The sequence below is a fragment of the Chaetodon trifascialis genome, chromosome 4 (genome assembly GCF_039877785.1).
Source record: "Chaetodon trifascialis isolate fChaTrf1 chromosome 4, fChaTrf1.hap1, whole genome shotgun sequence".
NCBI lineage: Eukaryota > Metazoa > Chordata > Actinopteri > Chaetodontiformes > Chaetodontidae > Chaetodon > Chaetodon trifascialis.
In genome coordinates this window covers 9,590,015-9,606,451 of record NC_092059.1, presented here as the reverse complement: position 1 = coordinate 9,606,451, position 16,437 = coordinate 9,590,015, and the positions used below count along the sequence as shown (strand labels likewise).

At 42.0% G+C, this 16,437-nt stretch overlaps 1 protein-coding gene across 1 annotated transcript; it reads right to left on the bottom strand.

The window, feature by feature from the left end:
* Positions 1–30: 30 nt before the first annotated feature.
* On the bottom strand, positions 31–14,471 carry rorca (RAR-related orphan receptor C a). Its single transcript, XM_070960587.1, has 10 exons — positions 14,123–14,471; positions 8,157–8,242; positions 7,887–8,028; positions 7,293–7,733; positions 7,064–7,185; positions 6,434–6,566; positions 5,036–5,143; positions 4,791–4,901; positions 3,748–3,860; positions 31–3,640 (listed from the first exon to the last, which is right to left on the bottom strand). The coding sequence occupies exons 1-10, from the start codon at positions 14,127–14,129 to the stop codon at positions 3,479–3,481; spliced, it is 1,425 nt and encodes a 474-aa protein (XP_070816688.1). The 5' UTR covers positions 14,130–14,471; the 3' UTR covers positions 31–3,478.
* Between the last annotated feature and the right edge of the window lie 1,966 nt (positions 14,472–16,437).

Here is a 16,437-nt window from a genome sequence, read left to right as displayed (position 1 = left end):
TAAATATACATAACATGAAGCCACAACAACTTTTAATTGTAAAAAGACTTTTATTACATTCTTAAATCCACATATTGTTTCACCATTGTGCAATAACACTTTACTGTGTTAAAACCTCTTGGGCTTTATATCCATAACATATCATAAATTATTTCTTATTAAAATCTATATTGATTCAATAACAATAATAATCTTAAAATAGAGTGAACATATCATAAACAGAAGGATCATGACAAAAGAGAGACTTTTAGGGAGACATCTTTAAAAACGCTCTTTAAAAAAATAGAATTACATCTCTCCAAGACAAAAAAAGGACACTAAACTGATGAGAAAAAAACAAACAAACAAACAAACAAACAGTACATATAAGGAAAAAAAAATTAAGAAACAAAAGATCACAACAAAACCAACACAAGATTCAGAGATTATAATCCATCTTTTATATTTATTTTACTATACTTACTTTTTTTAATATCCTATTTCATCTATGACTCAAACTCAAAAGAAAGTCTTGCAATAATGATATTAGACAGGGGTAAATCTTTGATACTTCTGAAATCAAACATTCACAAGAACATGTACTGTACACAGTGATCAAGGTTTTAAGGTCTTCTATGTTGGTGCAAGGTGTCTTGCTAGCTAGACTAACTGCAGACACTGTAGGACAGAGAGCCCAGCTATCTCCCTGAGTAACTCTAAACAGAAATGTATGTGCAGATCTTAAGTGCTGCCCCCTTTAGGCCTGCAAAAACTAGAACCCCGATTCCAAAAAAGCCTTTCCAGGATGCCCCTTTCATACCCAATCCTGATACTATCACCTGCGTGCTGTTGCATCAAATTCAGAATAAGCATATATTTACAAAAATCAACGAAGCTGATGAGGTAAAATATTAAATATACTGTGTTTGTGCTGTTTTAAACTGAGTGTGTGTCAAAAAGGATTTGCAGATTATCATGTTCTGTTCTATTTGTTTGACGCGGTGTCCCAACTTCTTGGAATCGGGGTTGTATAAAGAATACTGACTCTCTTGAAATCAGCATGTCTGACATTCAAGGACTCGACGCACAAAGTATTGCACTTTGTTACAATCTGTATGTCATCTGGCCGTGTCAGCTGACAGCTGACCTGTGTAGTGATTGGCTGTGTTATTTGGTAAATTATAATCTAAACAATGTTACTTGTTGCGCTGCGAGGTTATCTGTGCTGGAGTGCTTATGAAAGTATTAACTGTAATACATGGCAACAAAGGCCCAACATACTGAGAACAATGGGAAAGACATTATTGCACAATCCCACTATGCCACTGTCGTACGTACCCGGAAAAGGGCAATACCCCTTCATACTATGAGATAATATAGTGTATGGTAAAAAAAGCACTGTCCCAGCAGTGCAAAGCAAACCTGGCTACGTTAAATAAGCTCCGACACATGTCGTGTGATTGTCTGAAAATACTTAACATAAAGGTTTTAAGAAGCAAGATTTTTGTGATTACTACTATTCTTTACTCGTATCTTCTTTAGGATACCGGTAGAAAGTCACTTATTTTAAACAGAAATCCAATACGTCCCCTTACTGTGGAGAAAAAGGTTTCATCTGGACGCACCCTTGTGCGTCCCCGGAGACCTTTCCTCACATAGATCTGTATCTAAATAGGACTTCCTGGACCTAAAGGCATGAACTGCTCTCAAGTGACAGAAAAGCAGGCAGAGGATAGGTAGTATAAGTAAATCCAGCATTCATCTTGTGTTTGTCTTCTGTCCAGTTTTAAGAACCTCATATTACATTTTAGAATAGTTCAGTCAAAACTGGCCTTCAAATTTCACCACTAATTGTTATATTGTATGGATGCAGAAACGCTAACTCAGGGGGGTAGCTGATGGCTCTGTCAACCCTTTGCTGTGCCATGTAGTGTTTGAAGAGGGTGAGGTAGTAAGGGAGTGGGGAAAGAGGAACAGAGGGTTAAATTAATCAGAACACCTAGACCGGCTGCAACAGCGCAGTCTGCCTGACCCCGAAGCAGTGAGAGTTGGCGCAGACAGTAAATCCCCTCTAACTGATGTCTAAGGAGCTTAGATAACACCAGCACCCACCTGCTCACTCTCCATTCTTTGCCCCTCATCCAACCTTGTAGGTGGCAATGCGCTAACTGTCACATTTCAACATCAAAGTTCATTTTTCGTCTTTGCTCCAAAAGTCTTTTTGAATCGGCTGGTTGAGACGCTGCTGGGTGGTTTGGGGCGATGGCACTCTTCCGCGGAGGGGGACTGAGAATGCTTCTCCATGACAGCACAGAACCCCCACAGTGGTCAGCTGCCCAGCACCTTGTTCATACAGCTTATCTAAGGTGGGAGGGCGTACTGAGCATTTCCGGCAGTCTGAATGCAAACCCGTAAAATCTTGTGCCAAGTGTTGATTTTGGATTCTAACAAGGACTCGTTCGTGCTAATTATGAACTGGATTTTGAACAACTCTTTTTTTTTTCCATCCCAGACCTGAGCACACTACCCTGCTCCTCACTCAAGATGAATGCACGGCTGCTCTTGTCTTAGACAATTACATAGGTGTCATAAGGAACATCTGAAAATACTTTCACAACACCTCTGTGATTCTCTCACTCTTGCTCTCGAAGTGGCATTTGCAAAGGGAAAAGGTATTAGGACTGAGGTCACTGATTGCAATAATAAAAAAAAAAAACTCACTTACATCAGTGTCTGAGTGTGCTAGTAAAAATACCTACAAAGATCAGGATAAGTGCTATGTTTTGTGCTCTGTGTGCAAGAGTTTGTAGGTGCATGGCGGCAGACACTCTTGAGTGTTTGCCCACGATTCACATGAATTAAAAAAAAAAAACCCTGTCTGTCTGTGAGTTTGATCATGGTCCCTTTAAACAGTTTGTTCATATGTTACAAAACTGCAAAATATGGGCGCTACCAAATATATTGAATGAGACAATAAACTGTTACTAGACTGACAACTGAAACAGGCATCATTACTGCAAATCTCTGCAAAGTGGCTGAGGATTTTAAGTATGTACATTCTATATCAAGCCGAGGGCTGTGCTGAACGGTTAAGGGGAAAAGGGGTACATTCAACAATAGCTTACAGGAACTGTGAGAACGGTGAAAGTCAAATTTATATTTGAAAGGAATTCAACATGATGAGAGGTTTAAGGTCTCGTCATAGAAAAATATTTTTGAGAATACAAATTATGTAGGCTACTCTTTAATAATGTCTTGAACTCCGTAAAAAAGAGGTAACATGCACTGAGTACCCAGCAGCAGTTCCTGCAGTGTTACGTTGAAGCTGAATGGACTAGCCTGCAGGGTGGGAGGTGAGAGGAGTGTGTCCTAAAGTGTAGCGTGCAGGATTGTCATTGAGCAGCTGGTTGCTTTTGCCTCAGCTGGTTGCCACATTTTTATCTCCCCCTCCCTACACCTCAATGTCTCTATTTGAATCACGCTGTTTGGCTAAATGGTGCTAGCCCTCTGTGGAGTCTGGGAAGGTGATTTCACTGCCAAAGACTTCCCTGTACAGAGGAGGAAAGGTATACGCTGTCTCAGGGTGGACCAGACGGAAAAACTCCAGTTTGTCGATGTGAAGGTTGCAAATGGACTTCAGGACAGGAAGCTTTGACACCATCTTGAGGGGGAATACAAAAGTGCAAAGTCAAATTAGGGAAAAAAAAAAACAATTTAATGTGAGTTTTTTCCCCCCCAAATTTCAAAGTGATGCAGCAGGCTTTGTACCTTGGCTAGTTTCTCTTCTGATACGCCCTCTTTTTGTAGGCAGCGCTGCAGAGCCACGTAGACTTTCTCCTGCAGCTTCTGTACCTTCTGAACATCTGTCAACCAGGGCCGGTCTGTGGGAAATGACAGTGACAAAATGTTGTCAATAGTGTTGTCAGGTTGCCAGTTGAAACCGTATCTGGTTTATAGCCTACAAAGGTGTCAAACACAAGGTCTGGACTGCCTATACTTTACATAACTGCCGACCATATTTCAAAGCATTTTGTAACTTTTTAGACTCATTTCCTTCAGGGTAGCCACTGGCTTCATAACACAATAGAAATGCAGATACATGAAACTTGCCTGAGATAAGTGATTCATCATAAAGCCTTTTCAAAACGTCAGTTATAATAGGATTGTTTGGTATTGCAGTTGTCAGCAGGGATCATTTTGAAACCTGTTCTTGTTGAGTTTTTATGACTCTTCAACATCCAAGATTTAACAGTAGGCTGCCTCTGCGTCAACTCTGTGTAAGCCCAGATTCATACTCTACTGTAATGAACTGAAATCAACATCTGACTGCAAAGGAGGAATGTAAAAACACATGTTATGCTTTGGAAAATGGCCACCAGTAAAGTGAATTATACAAACTTAGCATTGAAAAACTGCAAAAGCATGGCCATGGTCCTTTTTGCAGTTTCACATTGGGACTAAGCCAACATCCTGTCAGTGGCAGTTCTGTCGTAATGGGTGAGGCACTGCTGATGTGTGGGTGTGTTACAAATTTTTAACTGATGATATGCCAATTTAAAATGATTTAAAATCTGTCACGGCAACATCAGTAAAGAATTTCCCTCCTTTACTTGCAGGATCTCTGGATAGGATGTGTGAAAAGCATCAAAACACTGTAAAGTTTCCTCTACAGGTTTGTATCAGCAATTTAGTATCAGCGTAAATACCACAGAGAGCAAGCGTATAACACTTTGCACATCTGATACACAAATGTACGTACAAGTTTCCCTGATAAAAAGATAAATCTAGTTAAATGAATGACGTAATCTGACCTGGTGAGAGCAGCACAGCAGCACTGAAGAGAGCCATCTCTTCTTCAGACATCTGTATACGGCTCAGGCTTTTAGCCAAGTCAAACACTGCAGTCACGAGGTCGTCACAGCCTGGGGGGGGGGGGAAGATAAAGAAAGTTAGCATCAAAATCGAAACTACTGACTGTGATTATTTTGACGCCGACGAAACAGATACATCTAAAATCTCCTGCTCCTCATTTCATCAAGCTTGTGTGTCGACTCACCGAGAGCTTTGAAAAGCTGAGCAGTGGCAAACTTCCCATCAAACAGCAATGTATTATTTATGGGGTTATAGGCCCGACACATACGGATCAGAAGAACATCCATGCAGCCTGTGGGCAAACACAAAAAATACAGAATAAAGGGTTAGCAGCGTATATGTACACATATAAACAAAACATAACACGATAAAACATATATAAATAGGGCTGAACAAGTAATAACGGAGGAAAAAGACCTTTGGTGAGTATTTTTGTGTGTATTTTAGGAAGATTTAATGAGGCAATTAAGCTCATTTTAGTTCAGTCAAAGGGCGAAGCTTAAACTCAGAAAGTGTACAGTTGTGCATTAGAAAATAGGTGTAAGAATATTTCCATTCTTGACATTTTGAGTTTGTTGTGTTTATTTATTAGACTGAAAAAGCTATTTCTGAAGCAAATCTTAGTCAAAACTGTCTCGATTATATAAAGATAAACATCTACATTCACATTTAGATATCATTTAATGGGTGAACTATGTGCGACAGAATAATTGTCACCTATGACACCATGTAATCAAGTCAGACAATCACACAGGTCATTGGTTCACACCTGTCATAGAAAATGTTCCTTCCTGTAAATTGTTGCATGAGTTGAACATGTGACGTTGAAGATTTGACACCTTAATAGTGATGACAGTCGGAGGAATGTTTTTTCTGTTGGATTGTGCTGGTAACTACATTGACAAACCCATAATCGTCTCCACCCTTCAGGTCTTAACTAGGTTTAGTGAACAATGTTTGGGTGTGTACACCCTTTTCTCACCTATGCTTTCTGATTAAAGCTTCTAATTAGCCTAATTACACACCTTGAGAGAACACCTTTGCGCATTTGCCCTCGTTTCTTATGTCTTTATAAAATGACAAAAGAAAGTAAGTCAGCTGCCACTGAAACCCATTAATCTCTTGTTTTGACGGACTTCTTGTTTTGCTCGTCTCTGAAACCCATACATCGATTTCAAATGTCTGACATATGAAGTAATAGATCACACGTCTGTGATTCATAAGTTGAGGCACTTCACAGCATGACGGCCAGAGAAGGCAGAGCAGAGGGATTAAAACAAGGCCAGTCATTCTTCACAAGCAGGAACAACAGTACATGTTTTCAAGGCACTCTGCTCGCATGTGATAGCTGAACTCAAGTCAGCTATCACATGAGGGTAATATACTGTTCATATGACAACAGCTATCAGTACACAGACAAAAGTTTGCAAAGTAATAAACATACACAAGCCGGGCTGCCTGTCTTCCTGAAGGCACATCTGCTGTAAAAACAGCTCCTGACTGTTACCATATGTGTCGAAACACAATGTGTACAACTGATGTTAGACTGCAGGGTGTGTGTACACTGGTGTCATGCACTGACCTGCTTTGAGGAGGATAATCTGATCGTTCTGACAGAGGTCCATGAAGCCAGAGATGCGCTTGGCAAACTCTACCACATACTGGATTGCATTGGTGATGTGAACGGCACATTGTTGCCACATCACCTCAGCTGACTGAAAGAGGTAGAGACAGGGAGGCTTTCATGAGAACTGCAACAGCACACAAGTTATATTGTACTCTGTGGTTATTTAGACATCAAGGATTGTTTGTGTGAGGTCTGCTAAAAGACGTCCTGACCTACAGTCATGATCATATTGGCTGCATCCCCAGAAGCAAATGTGTGATAAAAATATTTGCATTTCCAAACCCCACGTTAAGAAGGAACTACGGTGACAAAAAGACAATACTTCCATTTGTTTTAGGGACACAAGATTACAAACTGAAAGCATTCCTCTGCGAACCTTGTACAAGTTAACAAAGCAGCACGATGAGCCAAACTATAGTGATATAAAAAATCTTTTATGTGTGACTTTAGACTATGCAGAGTACTTCACAACATATTTAATTTGAGCACATATCAATTGTGTGGGCAGACGGTGGAGATTTTCTACCCCGTTCTTGAAATGTGTATAGGTGAAGCTGTACTGCCATATGCTTATATCACACATACCTTGGTCTGGTATGAGCGTGTCTCTTCTGGGCTGTACAAGGTCCACGCCATTCTCTTCAGCTCCTCTGTGCTGTACTGGCTCGTCTCAACATGAGACTTCATCACACTCTGAGTTATACGCTCTGAACAGGTGGAGAGTTTGCAATCAAATTGATGTTGCTCGTGTCACAGTCGTTTAGATTTAAGGTTCAACCACACAGCAGCAGCACAGGACAGGATTTATACTGACCTATCTCAAGTAGGGAGCAGCCCTCAGGCAGCGGGTTGAGGATAGCATGTGAGAAGAGTCCGGAGTCGTGCAACAGCTGGTACTCATGCTTGATGCTGTGGTTGCCGTCTACAAAGTCCAAGTTGGTCTGCTCTGGTGAGCTCTGAGAGGATGAGCTGCTGCCTGCGCTGCCGCACAGCATGTCCAGGTTGCAGTAGTTTCCACCTGCATCCTCAGGGGTCAGCGGAAGGTCAAACAGCAGGCCTTCTGGTAGTGTGGTAATGTCATCCAGGTCGCTGAGCGCGGCGCTGGAGCCTCTTCTGTGGGTGCGGCCGTGATCGGCCATGTCGCTGTTCTCCTCGCGGACACCGAGCCCTGCGCACTCCTGGGACTGCTGGTGCTTCTGGACCTCTGCATACAGGCTGTCACGCTGCTTTTTGGACATCCGACCAAACTTGACCGCTGCAACGGGAGGATGTAAAGACAAGAATTAAACATTGAAGAAGGAATGGTCTAGGTCAAACAAGGCTTACATGACTCATTCAACATGATGAGCAGAAAGTGGGAGGTGGAAACTCTGAGTTAATTAAATATAGATCGAGTAGCTGAACTCACCATCACGGCTCATGCCCAGAGCGAGACACTTCTGCAGCCTGCAGTGCTGACAGCGGTTACGGTTGGTCCGGTCAATGAGACAGTTCCTCTGTCGTGAGCAGGAGTACATAGCATTGTTCTGCTGGCTGCGTCGAAAGAAACCCTACAGACACAAAGACACACACAAACACAAATGCTTTGATTAGACGGAGCAGAGCAGTGGCATCAACACCTTAAAGCAGTTTTACCACTGTAACTAACACCTGAACAGGGAGATGGGTGTTAGCTCACCTTGCAGCCTTCACAGGTGATGACACCATAGTGGATCCCTGATGATTTGTCCCCGCAGATTTTACAGGGAATCACTTCTATTTGAGCTGGAGAGAGAGACGAATGAGTAAAAAAAAATCAGTGACATAGTAAAAAATTGAATTAGGTACCTAGAAACAAAAAAAAATATGGATTTATTGAGATATAATATGACCAAATACTGTTTGCTGTCATTGCATGATTAATCGACAGATTGATAGATGAATAAGGATAGTTGCTGCAGCCCTTCACAGCATGTGAGGAGACGTTATCCGTCTCAATTGTTCTGCGGTTGCACCAACATTTTTTTAAAGGGCTCTGTGATTTCCACCATGCTGAAAACGCAGATGGAATCACTTGTAAAACTCAAGGTTTTCACCACAATTGTAAGCTTTTTTCCGCAGCGCCTAAGCAGAAGGAACAGAAAAACAACTATGCTTCTATGTTTTGGTGACTCACACACAAACACTCAGAAGTGCAACCACATCGGTAGTTCATTGAAGACTTTGTGGGTGTATGTGAGGAGTCAGATATTCTGTTGGAAAAAATTAAAAAGCTACATCTGTCTCAGGTCAAAATCAAAAGATAGCGCTGCATATGTAGAAAATCAAGCCCACCTGTATCTGTAAGTAAACATGTATTTTCCCACTGTTTGATACAGCCAATAAAAAACCTCGGTCATATCAAATGAAGTAGGCTGCTTCTCATAAATCAACATTTAGATTTCTTGCTGTAGGTAGACTCGCCTGTTTCAGAAATTCAGGTTATTTCATGATAGTCAATTGTTAGAAGGTTTTGGAGAAACAAAGGAAGTGTCCAGAACACAGAGGATCCCGTGATGGCCAAAGTAAACTGCATATATGTTGTGCACCTTGTGTTGATTGTGGAAGCCTGAGCCTTCTTACCCAGGAACAGCCTGTTCTTTTCATTATGTTGTTTATCTAAGTAGCTGGGCCTCCTCAAGCCCAGAATAGCAGGTCAATTGCATTAGCTGAGGCCCGGGGTTATAAAGTTTCACAGCTCCTTCTTTCTCCTTCGCTCTTTCTCCAGGATGAACAAACTGTTAGCTGGTTAACAAAGCCATACTGCTGTCCTGAACCGTCCAAGGCCAACGATTGTAACCCACAAAACAACTGCAACTGACTGTTACTGCATGGACTGTGTGCAAGATTTGATTTGACTCTGGCTGCAGGGTGTGCCAAACAATCTCTAAACCACTTTTGTTGGGTCACACGGGGCATTAGGTAACCTGTAAATCTCACCGGCGGATTTAACCTGCCATCACGGCTCTTCAGAAAATTGCTGTTTTCTAACGGCTCTTTTATAAACTACTCACAAACGACCAATCACATGAGTCACTCCGTGTGGGGACAGACGTGCGTCACACGCCGAGGCGAAGCTAACGAGGTTAGTGACATTACCCTGAAAATCCTTCACCATTGTCCCTCCTCAAAGACTCTCTGTAGAGTGCAGGTGACATTTGAATGTTTCGGTTGGGTAGAACTCCTAATGGCCAACGCTACTGAGGGATATAAATAAATAAGGGGAACGGAAAAAAAAATCCCTTTCTCCACTGCTCCCTTTATCGCTCCCCCTCCAGAGCCTCACCCCGCCCTTCAGCCTGTTATATAACCACCGTCTGGCCGCATTCCATGAACACACTCATTCAAAGGTGGTTGTCTTGCCAACGGTGTGACGATCCTCCCTCACCCCCCCTCTGCGATCCCATTGGCCGCCGAGCAAGCGGCTTTTTCTGTGACTCGCCGCCTCACCTGCCAGTCAGCTGAGCAGCACCGTCAGGCCCAGGGAGCAGGAGCTGCTCCACTGACACAGTTTCACATTGGGCGAAGGGGGGAGGCGCCTCACGAGGAACACAACCTTCTTTCTTGCAGGTTTAACGTGTATTCAAACATGACTTATGAAATATGTCATATTCATATGAAAGGAAGGGCGGAGGGTGGGGCCCCCCTTTTTGTTTTGGAATGAAAATAATGTCAGATTTGACGACTGAAAGATGGGTGACCAGTTGAAACCAAAGTGCCCCGCTGGAGATTTTACAACTTGTGTAACATCTGGAAATACTTTCAAAAACATGCAGTACAGTAAGCTGCAGCAGCGGGAACAGACGTCGCTAATAGTAGCTCTCAACTTGTTGCAGCATGACAAGTATTTGAGTGAAATTTCAGCTGTGTTTGAGCTAGACCATAAATCTATTTTTACTCTGGTGCAGTTGGCCGTCCAGAGATTCCTTCTGCCATCCTGATCTACTGACAAATAAATGCTGCACAAATCACAACACAGCGATGTATGACGACGCCCAGAGCCCTTATTACACAGCGGTGTTGGATGGCTAAAACAGCCTACTGTGTGAACACTAATTTTCTGGTGTGTTGCCTTGCAGCATCGGCCTGAACAACAGTTTCTGTATTTAGAGCATTTCCACAAGCCTTTGTTCTAAGACAAAATGTCCTTAATCACCAGTTCTGTGGACTGAAATACTACAAGCATCTGTTAAAAGAAGCTGCATGTTTAAACACAATAACCTCTGTATCGTAGACAAGGCAATCATAGTTGAATGCTTAACTTAGACAGCATCCAGTATATATTTAAATGAGAAAAAGACAGTGGCTGAAGTTGAAAAACCCATCCAGACATAATTTCTATTACATGAAGCATCTTCTTACATAAGAGCTAAAACTTAGACACTTAAAATTGTGGTGATTTAAAGGTGATTTCTGTGTCAGTCAGTCAGTGTGTCAATGTATCTCCATGGGTCAGCACTTTTCTTCATTAGTGCTGTAAACCCTCCGCATTGGGAGACTTTGCCCTCTCATCCCTGCTAATCAAACAGAGTGCAAGGTCCTGTTTGACTTGCACTTTACGTTTACCTGATATACTGTATACTTAACCTACATTCACCGTCAACTCTTCTTTCAATAAATATCCAGTACTGTCCTCTCTCTGCCATTCTCTCTTTTTACATTTCCCCAGGGCCTCGAATACCATGTGTTTTCCATATAGCTACAGTATGTGAACAGTAACGACAGCGCTTCTCTTCTTCTCCGCCCACTGACCTACCTGGAGGACACAGATAGTACAAAATGTCCCGACGCTAACCCCAAACTCTTTAAAAATGCACTGCAGGTTTATGTAATTACTCAGCAGGTGCAGTAGTAGTGGAATGAGGGGTAAGACTGAATAGAAACTATTTTTGAATAAATGTTTCAGCCAAAAACAGGGAGAAGAGGTGTGCAGTAAAAAACTGGGAAATGTACACTGCCCTTTACTGGAGACCAGCAATGTCATGGTGAAGACATTATGTGTAACGTGAGACACATGTCGCTGCAGATAATATAATGCAAATTTGAACTAATGCATTGATGGGATGTTTTCCCTTTCCTTGTGACTGAAATATTTCCTTTGGCATAATGTAATGAGCATTATGTATGCGCACCTCCCAGACAGTCTCGAGGACGACAATAACATTTCCATATGCACACATCGTAAATCTTCATCATCAGCAATACAGCTAAACCAAACAGCAGAAGATAGGAAACTGTTTGCACTTTGCTTCTTTCCCTTTCTTTTTTCTTGTGTACTTCTAGTTTTGTGATATGGATAATCCCACTGTTAAATAGCAGCATGCAAACTCGCTATATGGATAATGATGCCTTGCAAACAATTGCCTCATCTCATGAATAAGATTCGCTATTTAACGTACATGTTTACACCCTTTTCTGACAGTAAATATTCACATGCTGAACAACAGTGCTGCGCCTGCCAAGAAACCAGGCTTCACACTCTGTGCCACTGTAATCCCTCACCATTGATCAGAAGAGATAAAGTGCATTCACTTGATCACACTGTTTGTGCAGCTCCAAGCCCAAACCCAAGTGGGCCTCCGCAACACAAGCAAAAGCAGACTGAGGAATTCAGTTCGCAGCATGTAATTTTGCATGCTGCTCCGAACCGCAGGAACAAATTTAGGACTATGGTGCAACAATCACAGTCGCCTTGAATTAGAATCTGTGTAGAAGTAACTTGCCCTCGTGCATGCTTAGATTATAGATACGACCTTTTAAAATATCTTTGCCTTAAGATACTACACAGACAATATATTTTTATGCCATCATGTCTACAATGAGCAGTGCGCATTGCAGAAAGAAACAGATCCATGCCACCGTTTTGCCCACATACTAACATGCAGGCTGGCTGAAGAGTAAAGGCTTTAGACAAGGGGAATCTTGCAGTTGTCAGAGAGAAAGGACACCTTGACACATACTGTATCTCACTGTGAACTTGCCCAAGGCTGCGCACTAAACAGATAGTGGCTTCAGGGCTGAGCTCAGCACAGCAGTGGCCTTGGAGTCTAGAGAGGGGGCCTTTCCTGTCTCCTGCTGCCGTACCTTTGATCCTGGGCTAACTTGGCTTTCTTATAAGGATTCAGCTCTGCACATCATTAGAGTGCTGAGACACAGTTTTCCCCCTCATATAGCAAATTAAACTGCAGACTGGGGATGACTTTGAAAATAACGCTGTATTTTCACAAAATAAGATTGACAAGTATGGCTTGACTGGAGCCACACGCACTCCGGTTGATGTAAGTAACCTTAGATGACAGAGGAAACTGAGCTTAACTGAACCCTGCTGTGCTTCATGGTTACATGTGGGCTTGCTGTGCCCATATCCTGCTTGTCACAGCGGTGCGTGGCTTTGCCCTCGCAACACCACAAATCTGATAATGTTTAATGGTTAAATCCTGAGAATCACGAGTAAAGATATACATAAACACATATTATATTTTTAACCATTTTAGAAATAAAATCTTAGTCTTTTTGTAATGCATCTTGCAAGGTGCCTTCAAATCAGGCTCTTCCAGAGCAGCTTGTACATCTAGAGTCCTTTAAAGAGGCACATCCTGGCCTGACAACTGATTTAAATTATCAAAGTTGTCTCCTCAGTCATGACGACAGACCATGGTGCTCCACCCGCACAGACACACAGACACACACACAATTACTGTAATCCTCAATGACAGAACTAGGTCAATGGAGCACCCCCCCCCCCCCCCCACCCACACACACACACACACACACACACACACACACACACACACACACACACACTGGCCGCCATACTGCTGACGCTGAAAACAAAAACACGCTGGCTGTTGAAGTGACAGTAAAACACACCACCAGTGCTTTATGGCACATTAAACCAAAATTACAGAATAACTGAAAAACGACCAGTAGTAAAATTTAAGATCCTAAAATTATAAAACTATTTGCTGGATCCTGTAAAACGCTATTCTAAAGTGCAATAAAATACATTAAACAGAGAAAGGAGGAAAAATTAAGAAAAGGGGGCTTTTTTGTTCAGCAAAAACAACCGTTGCCAGCAGATCCAACAGACTTTCATGCGGCTTGACAGCCTCTGAATCACTCCGCTCCCTCCCTCCCTCCCTTCCCTCTCTCTTACATAACTGGAGTCGCTCTCCGGTGAAATGGAGTCAACGCAGCTACAATACAGATAAAAAGTAAAGAAATGCACAAAAGCCTTCACAGTTTAACTAAACACACTCATGTGCAGACATCTGCTTATACATATTTATATGTATATGCTATAATTAAAATACTGGACTTTTAAACATCTCAATATGTGCCTTATTGAGGTTAACCATTGTCTAACAGTAACTTTTAATGTCCCAAAGGAGACACTTTCAGAATGTACAGCCAAGCCCGAATAACCCCATAAATCGGTTTTTATTTCCTTCTGTGATGCAATCTGCTGCTTCTTCCAGCGCGCGCCTGCAGCCTACGCACTTCGGACTCAAAGCAGTGCTTCGCCACAGCGAATGAAACTCAGAAGTTGAGCTATTTGCACAAACACAAGACGGCTGAGAAAACAGAAAGAAAGTCCCACACATGTCATAATTTCCACCAACTCACCTCTCATGTCGGCGGTGAAGTGTGGCCAACTCTTTAAGTCATGCAACTCCTGGTGGGAACGAAGACAAGAAAGACGGAGCGCGACGAGTTCTTATTTGCTCCAAAACGGAGCAGCTGGAAACTGTTACAACAGCAAATCCTCATATGGATTTTCTGCCTTTTCTTCAGACGCTTATTTACTTTCTGCCCTCCGCCAGAGGTGCTGTTGTGATAAAACACCGACCGAATAATAACACCGCAGCGGCTCCTCGTTCCTCAGCTCTGTCCTGCTCTGTGGCTCGCAGTAACCTAGTTTCGGCGCGTGGACTACACATGATCCTCACCCCGCGGTCCGCCCGCCTCGTGCCCCGTGAGCTGACGCGCGCGCGCCACCCTCCGCGCGCTTTAAGGAAGCGCTCGCGTGCGTGGGAAAGTGTGGCAGTGTGTCAGTTCAGACCGAAGAGTGAACCGGCGTGGGAACTGTTTAATAACAAGCGCAGAGTTTTATGTGTTGGATGAGCCCTCAGCGTTTTATTTTTATTTCCCCCCGCCGCATAAAGCAACTATGGTACACTTTATAGATAAATGTTATAAGGAAGAGCTCCCAATGACAGCCATCATTTTCTAAGCCGTAAAATACTGAATTATAAACAGAATTAAAGGGCCATCCTATGCTTTTATATGTTTTCAAACAGGCTAAGATAAACCATATAAAAATTAACAGCGGTGAGAAGCTCACTGATTGAATCAAACCTTTTATTTTCTGGTACATAATGCAAGGGAAATTGCAGAATAGTTTAACCTTGATCTAGTACATTACAGCAAATTTTGCAGCAGTACATTTCAGGATATATTACAGAAAATTCCTGTATCTGAAAACTGATTTTTATGACATACTGAAATGAATGTGACCAGTGGACACACATATGGAGGAAATGTGCATTTGACAAGCTAAAAAGGAAAATGGTAGCTATAGATATTAGCCAAAGGCCAGAGTATAGGAAAGCTACAATGGCTAAGACTTCCACCTGAATGAGCCTTTACAGCACCAAAACGCTGCAAAATGTGTATTATTATCACTTTTAGCTCCATGGACACCATTGTTATTTGCCCAAGGAGCACAGATAATTAATTTCAGTTATGGTAGTTTCTGTCATATGATGCTTATAACGTTTTCGTAGCTTGCTCACATTTTCCTGTTACTTTCAATAGAGAATATGAAGAATGGACAGTTTTGTTAAAAGGCTACTTCTGTAAACATGCAATAAGAAAGATAATGACATCATAGAATAATAATAGAAACATCCATATAAAGATGGTCAAAATTGTAGCCTAATAGTGATTCTGCACATGAAATAATATGCTACATTTGCTGCTGTACTTATTTTTTTGTGAATTAAACAGCCAAATCTATTAGAAGAGAATGCATTTTGTCCTCAGTTTCCCTTTGATTCAGCACTTTAAGAACTCAGCATTATATCACTGGATTAACGAGCACTAATCTTGGTAGAAGAACGCAAGTTGTTTTGCTGCTTTGTTTTCTTTTGTATTCCATTTCCTGAAATGTTGCAATCCAGGTTCAGTTCTGGAAAGCTTTGAACCCCAAATTATAGTAAGATAAATTAAGCACAATGCTCCATTAACCACAATGTTTGGCGTGTTTTTTGTTTTTTTTTTTAGAATCTGTTTTTATTAATTTCTGTCATTTCCTTTTGAATTGCAGGTTTGTGTGTGTGAGAGAGACAAAGAGTGCAGGCACACCCTCTGAATCTGCCATCGAAAAGCCTACAACAATTAATTGATTTGCAAACGTGGGTAAGATGACGAGTGTATCATGTAACTCAGGCACAGTTATGAAATGAGGAGAAGAGAGAGATTATGGAAAGTAGGTTAGTGGAGCAACACGGAGCGTTCACACCCCCTCCCTCTCTCGTCTTCCTGGTGTGCATGCGTAGTGCGTCTCCCCCTGTCTTTCTGTCTTTTTCCACTGTGAACGCCTTTGTTCTGAATCACATCTAAATCTAATTTCTTTCTTTTACACACAGTCTCTCAGCACCACCTACAGTATGCATGCTTTATGTTCTTATCTCTACTGTCCCTCCATACGCTTCTCTATAGTGTTTTATCCATATGTTTCTATAGGCTCGCCTCTCTGACTTGTGCAATTGCCACCAGTAATGTATTGTTTCTTCCTGAATGCATGTTTAAAAATACAATGCTGGGAAAAGTATAGTAAGATTGTTTTGCTTTATTATATTCTCTAGCCGTAAACTTCCTCTTCCTCCCATTTAGCTGGTTTTGTCAGTCTGATGGTTTCCTTCCTGATCCTCATCTGC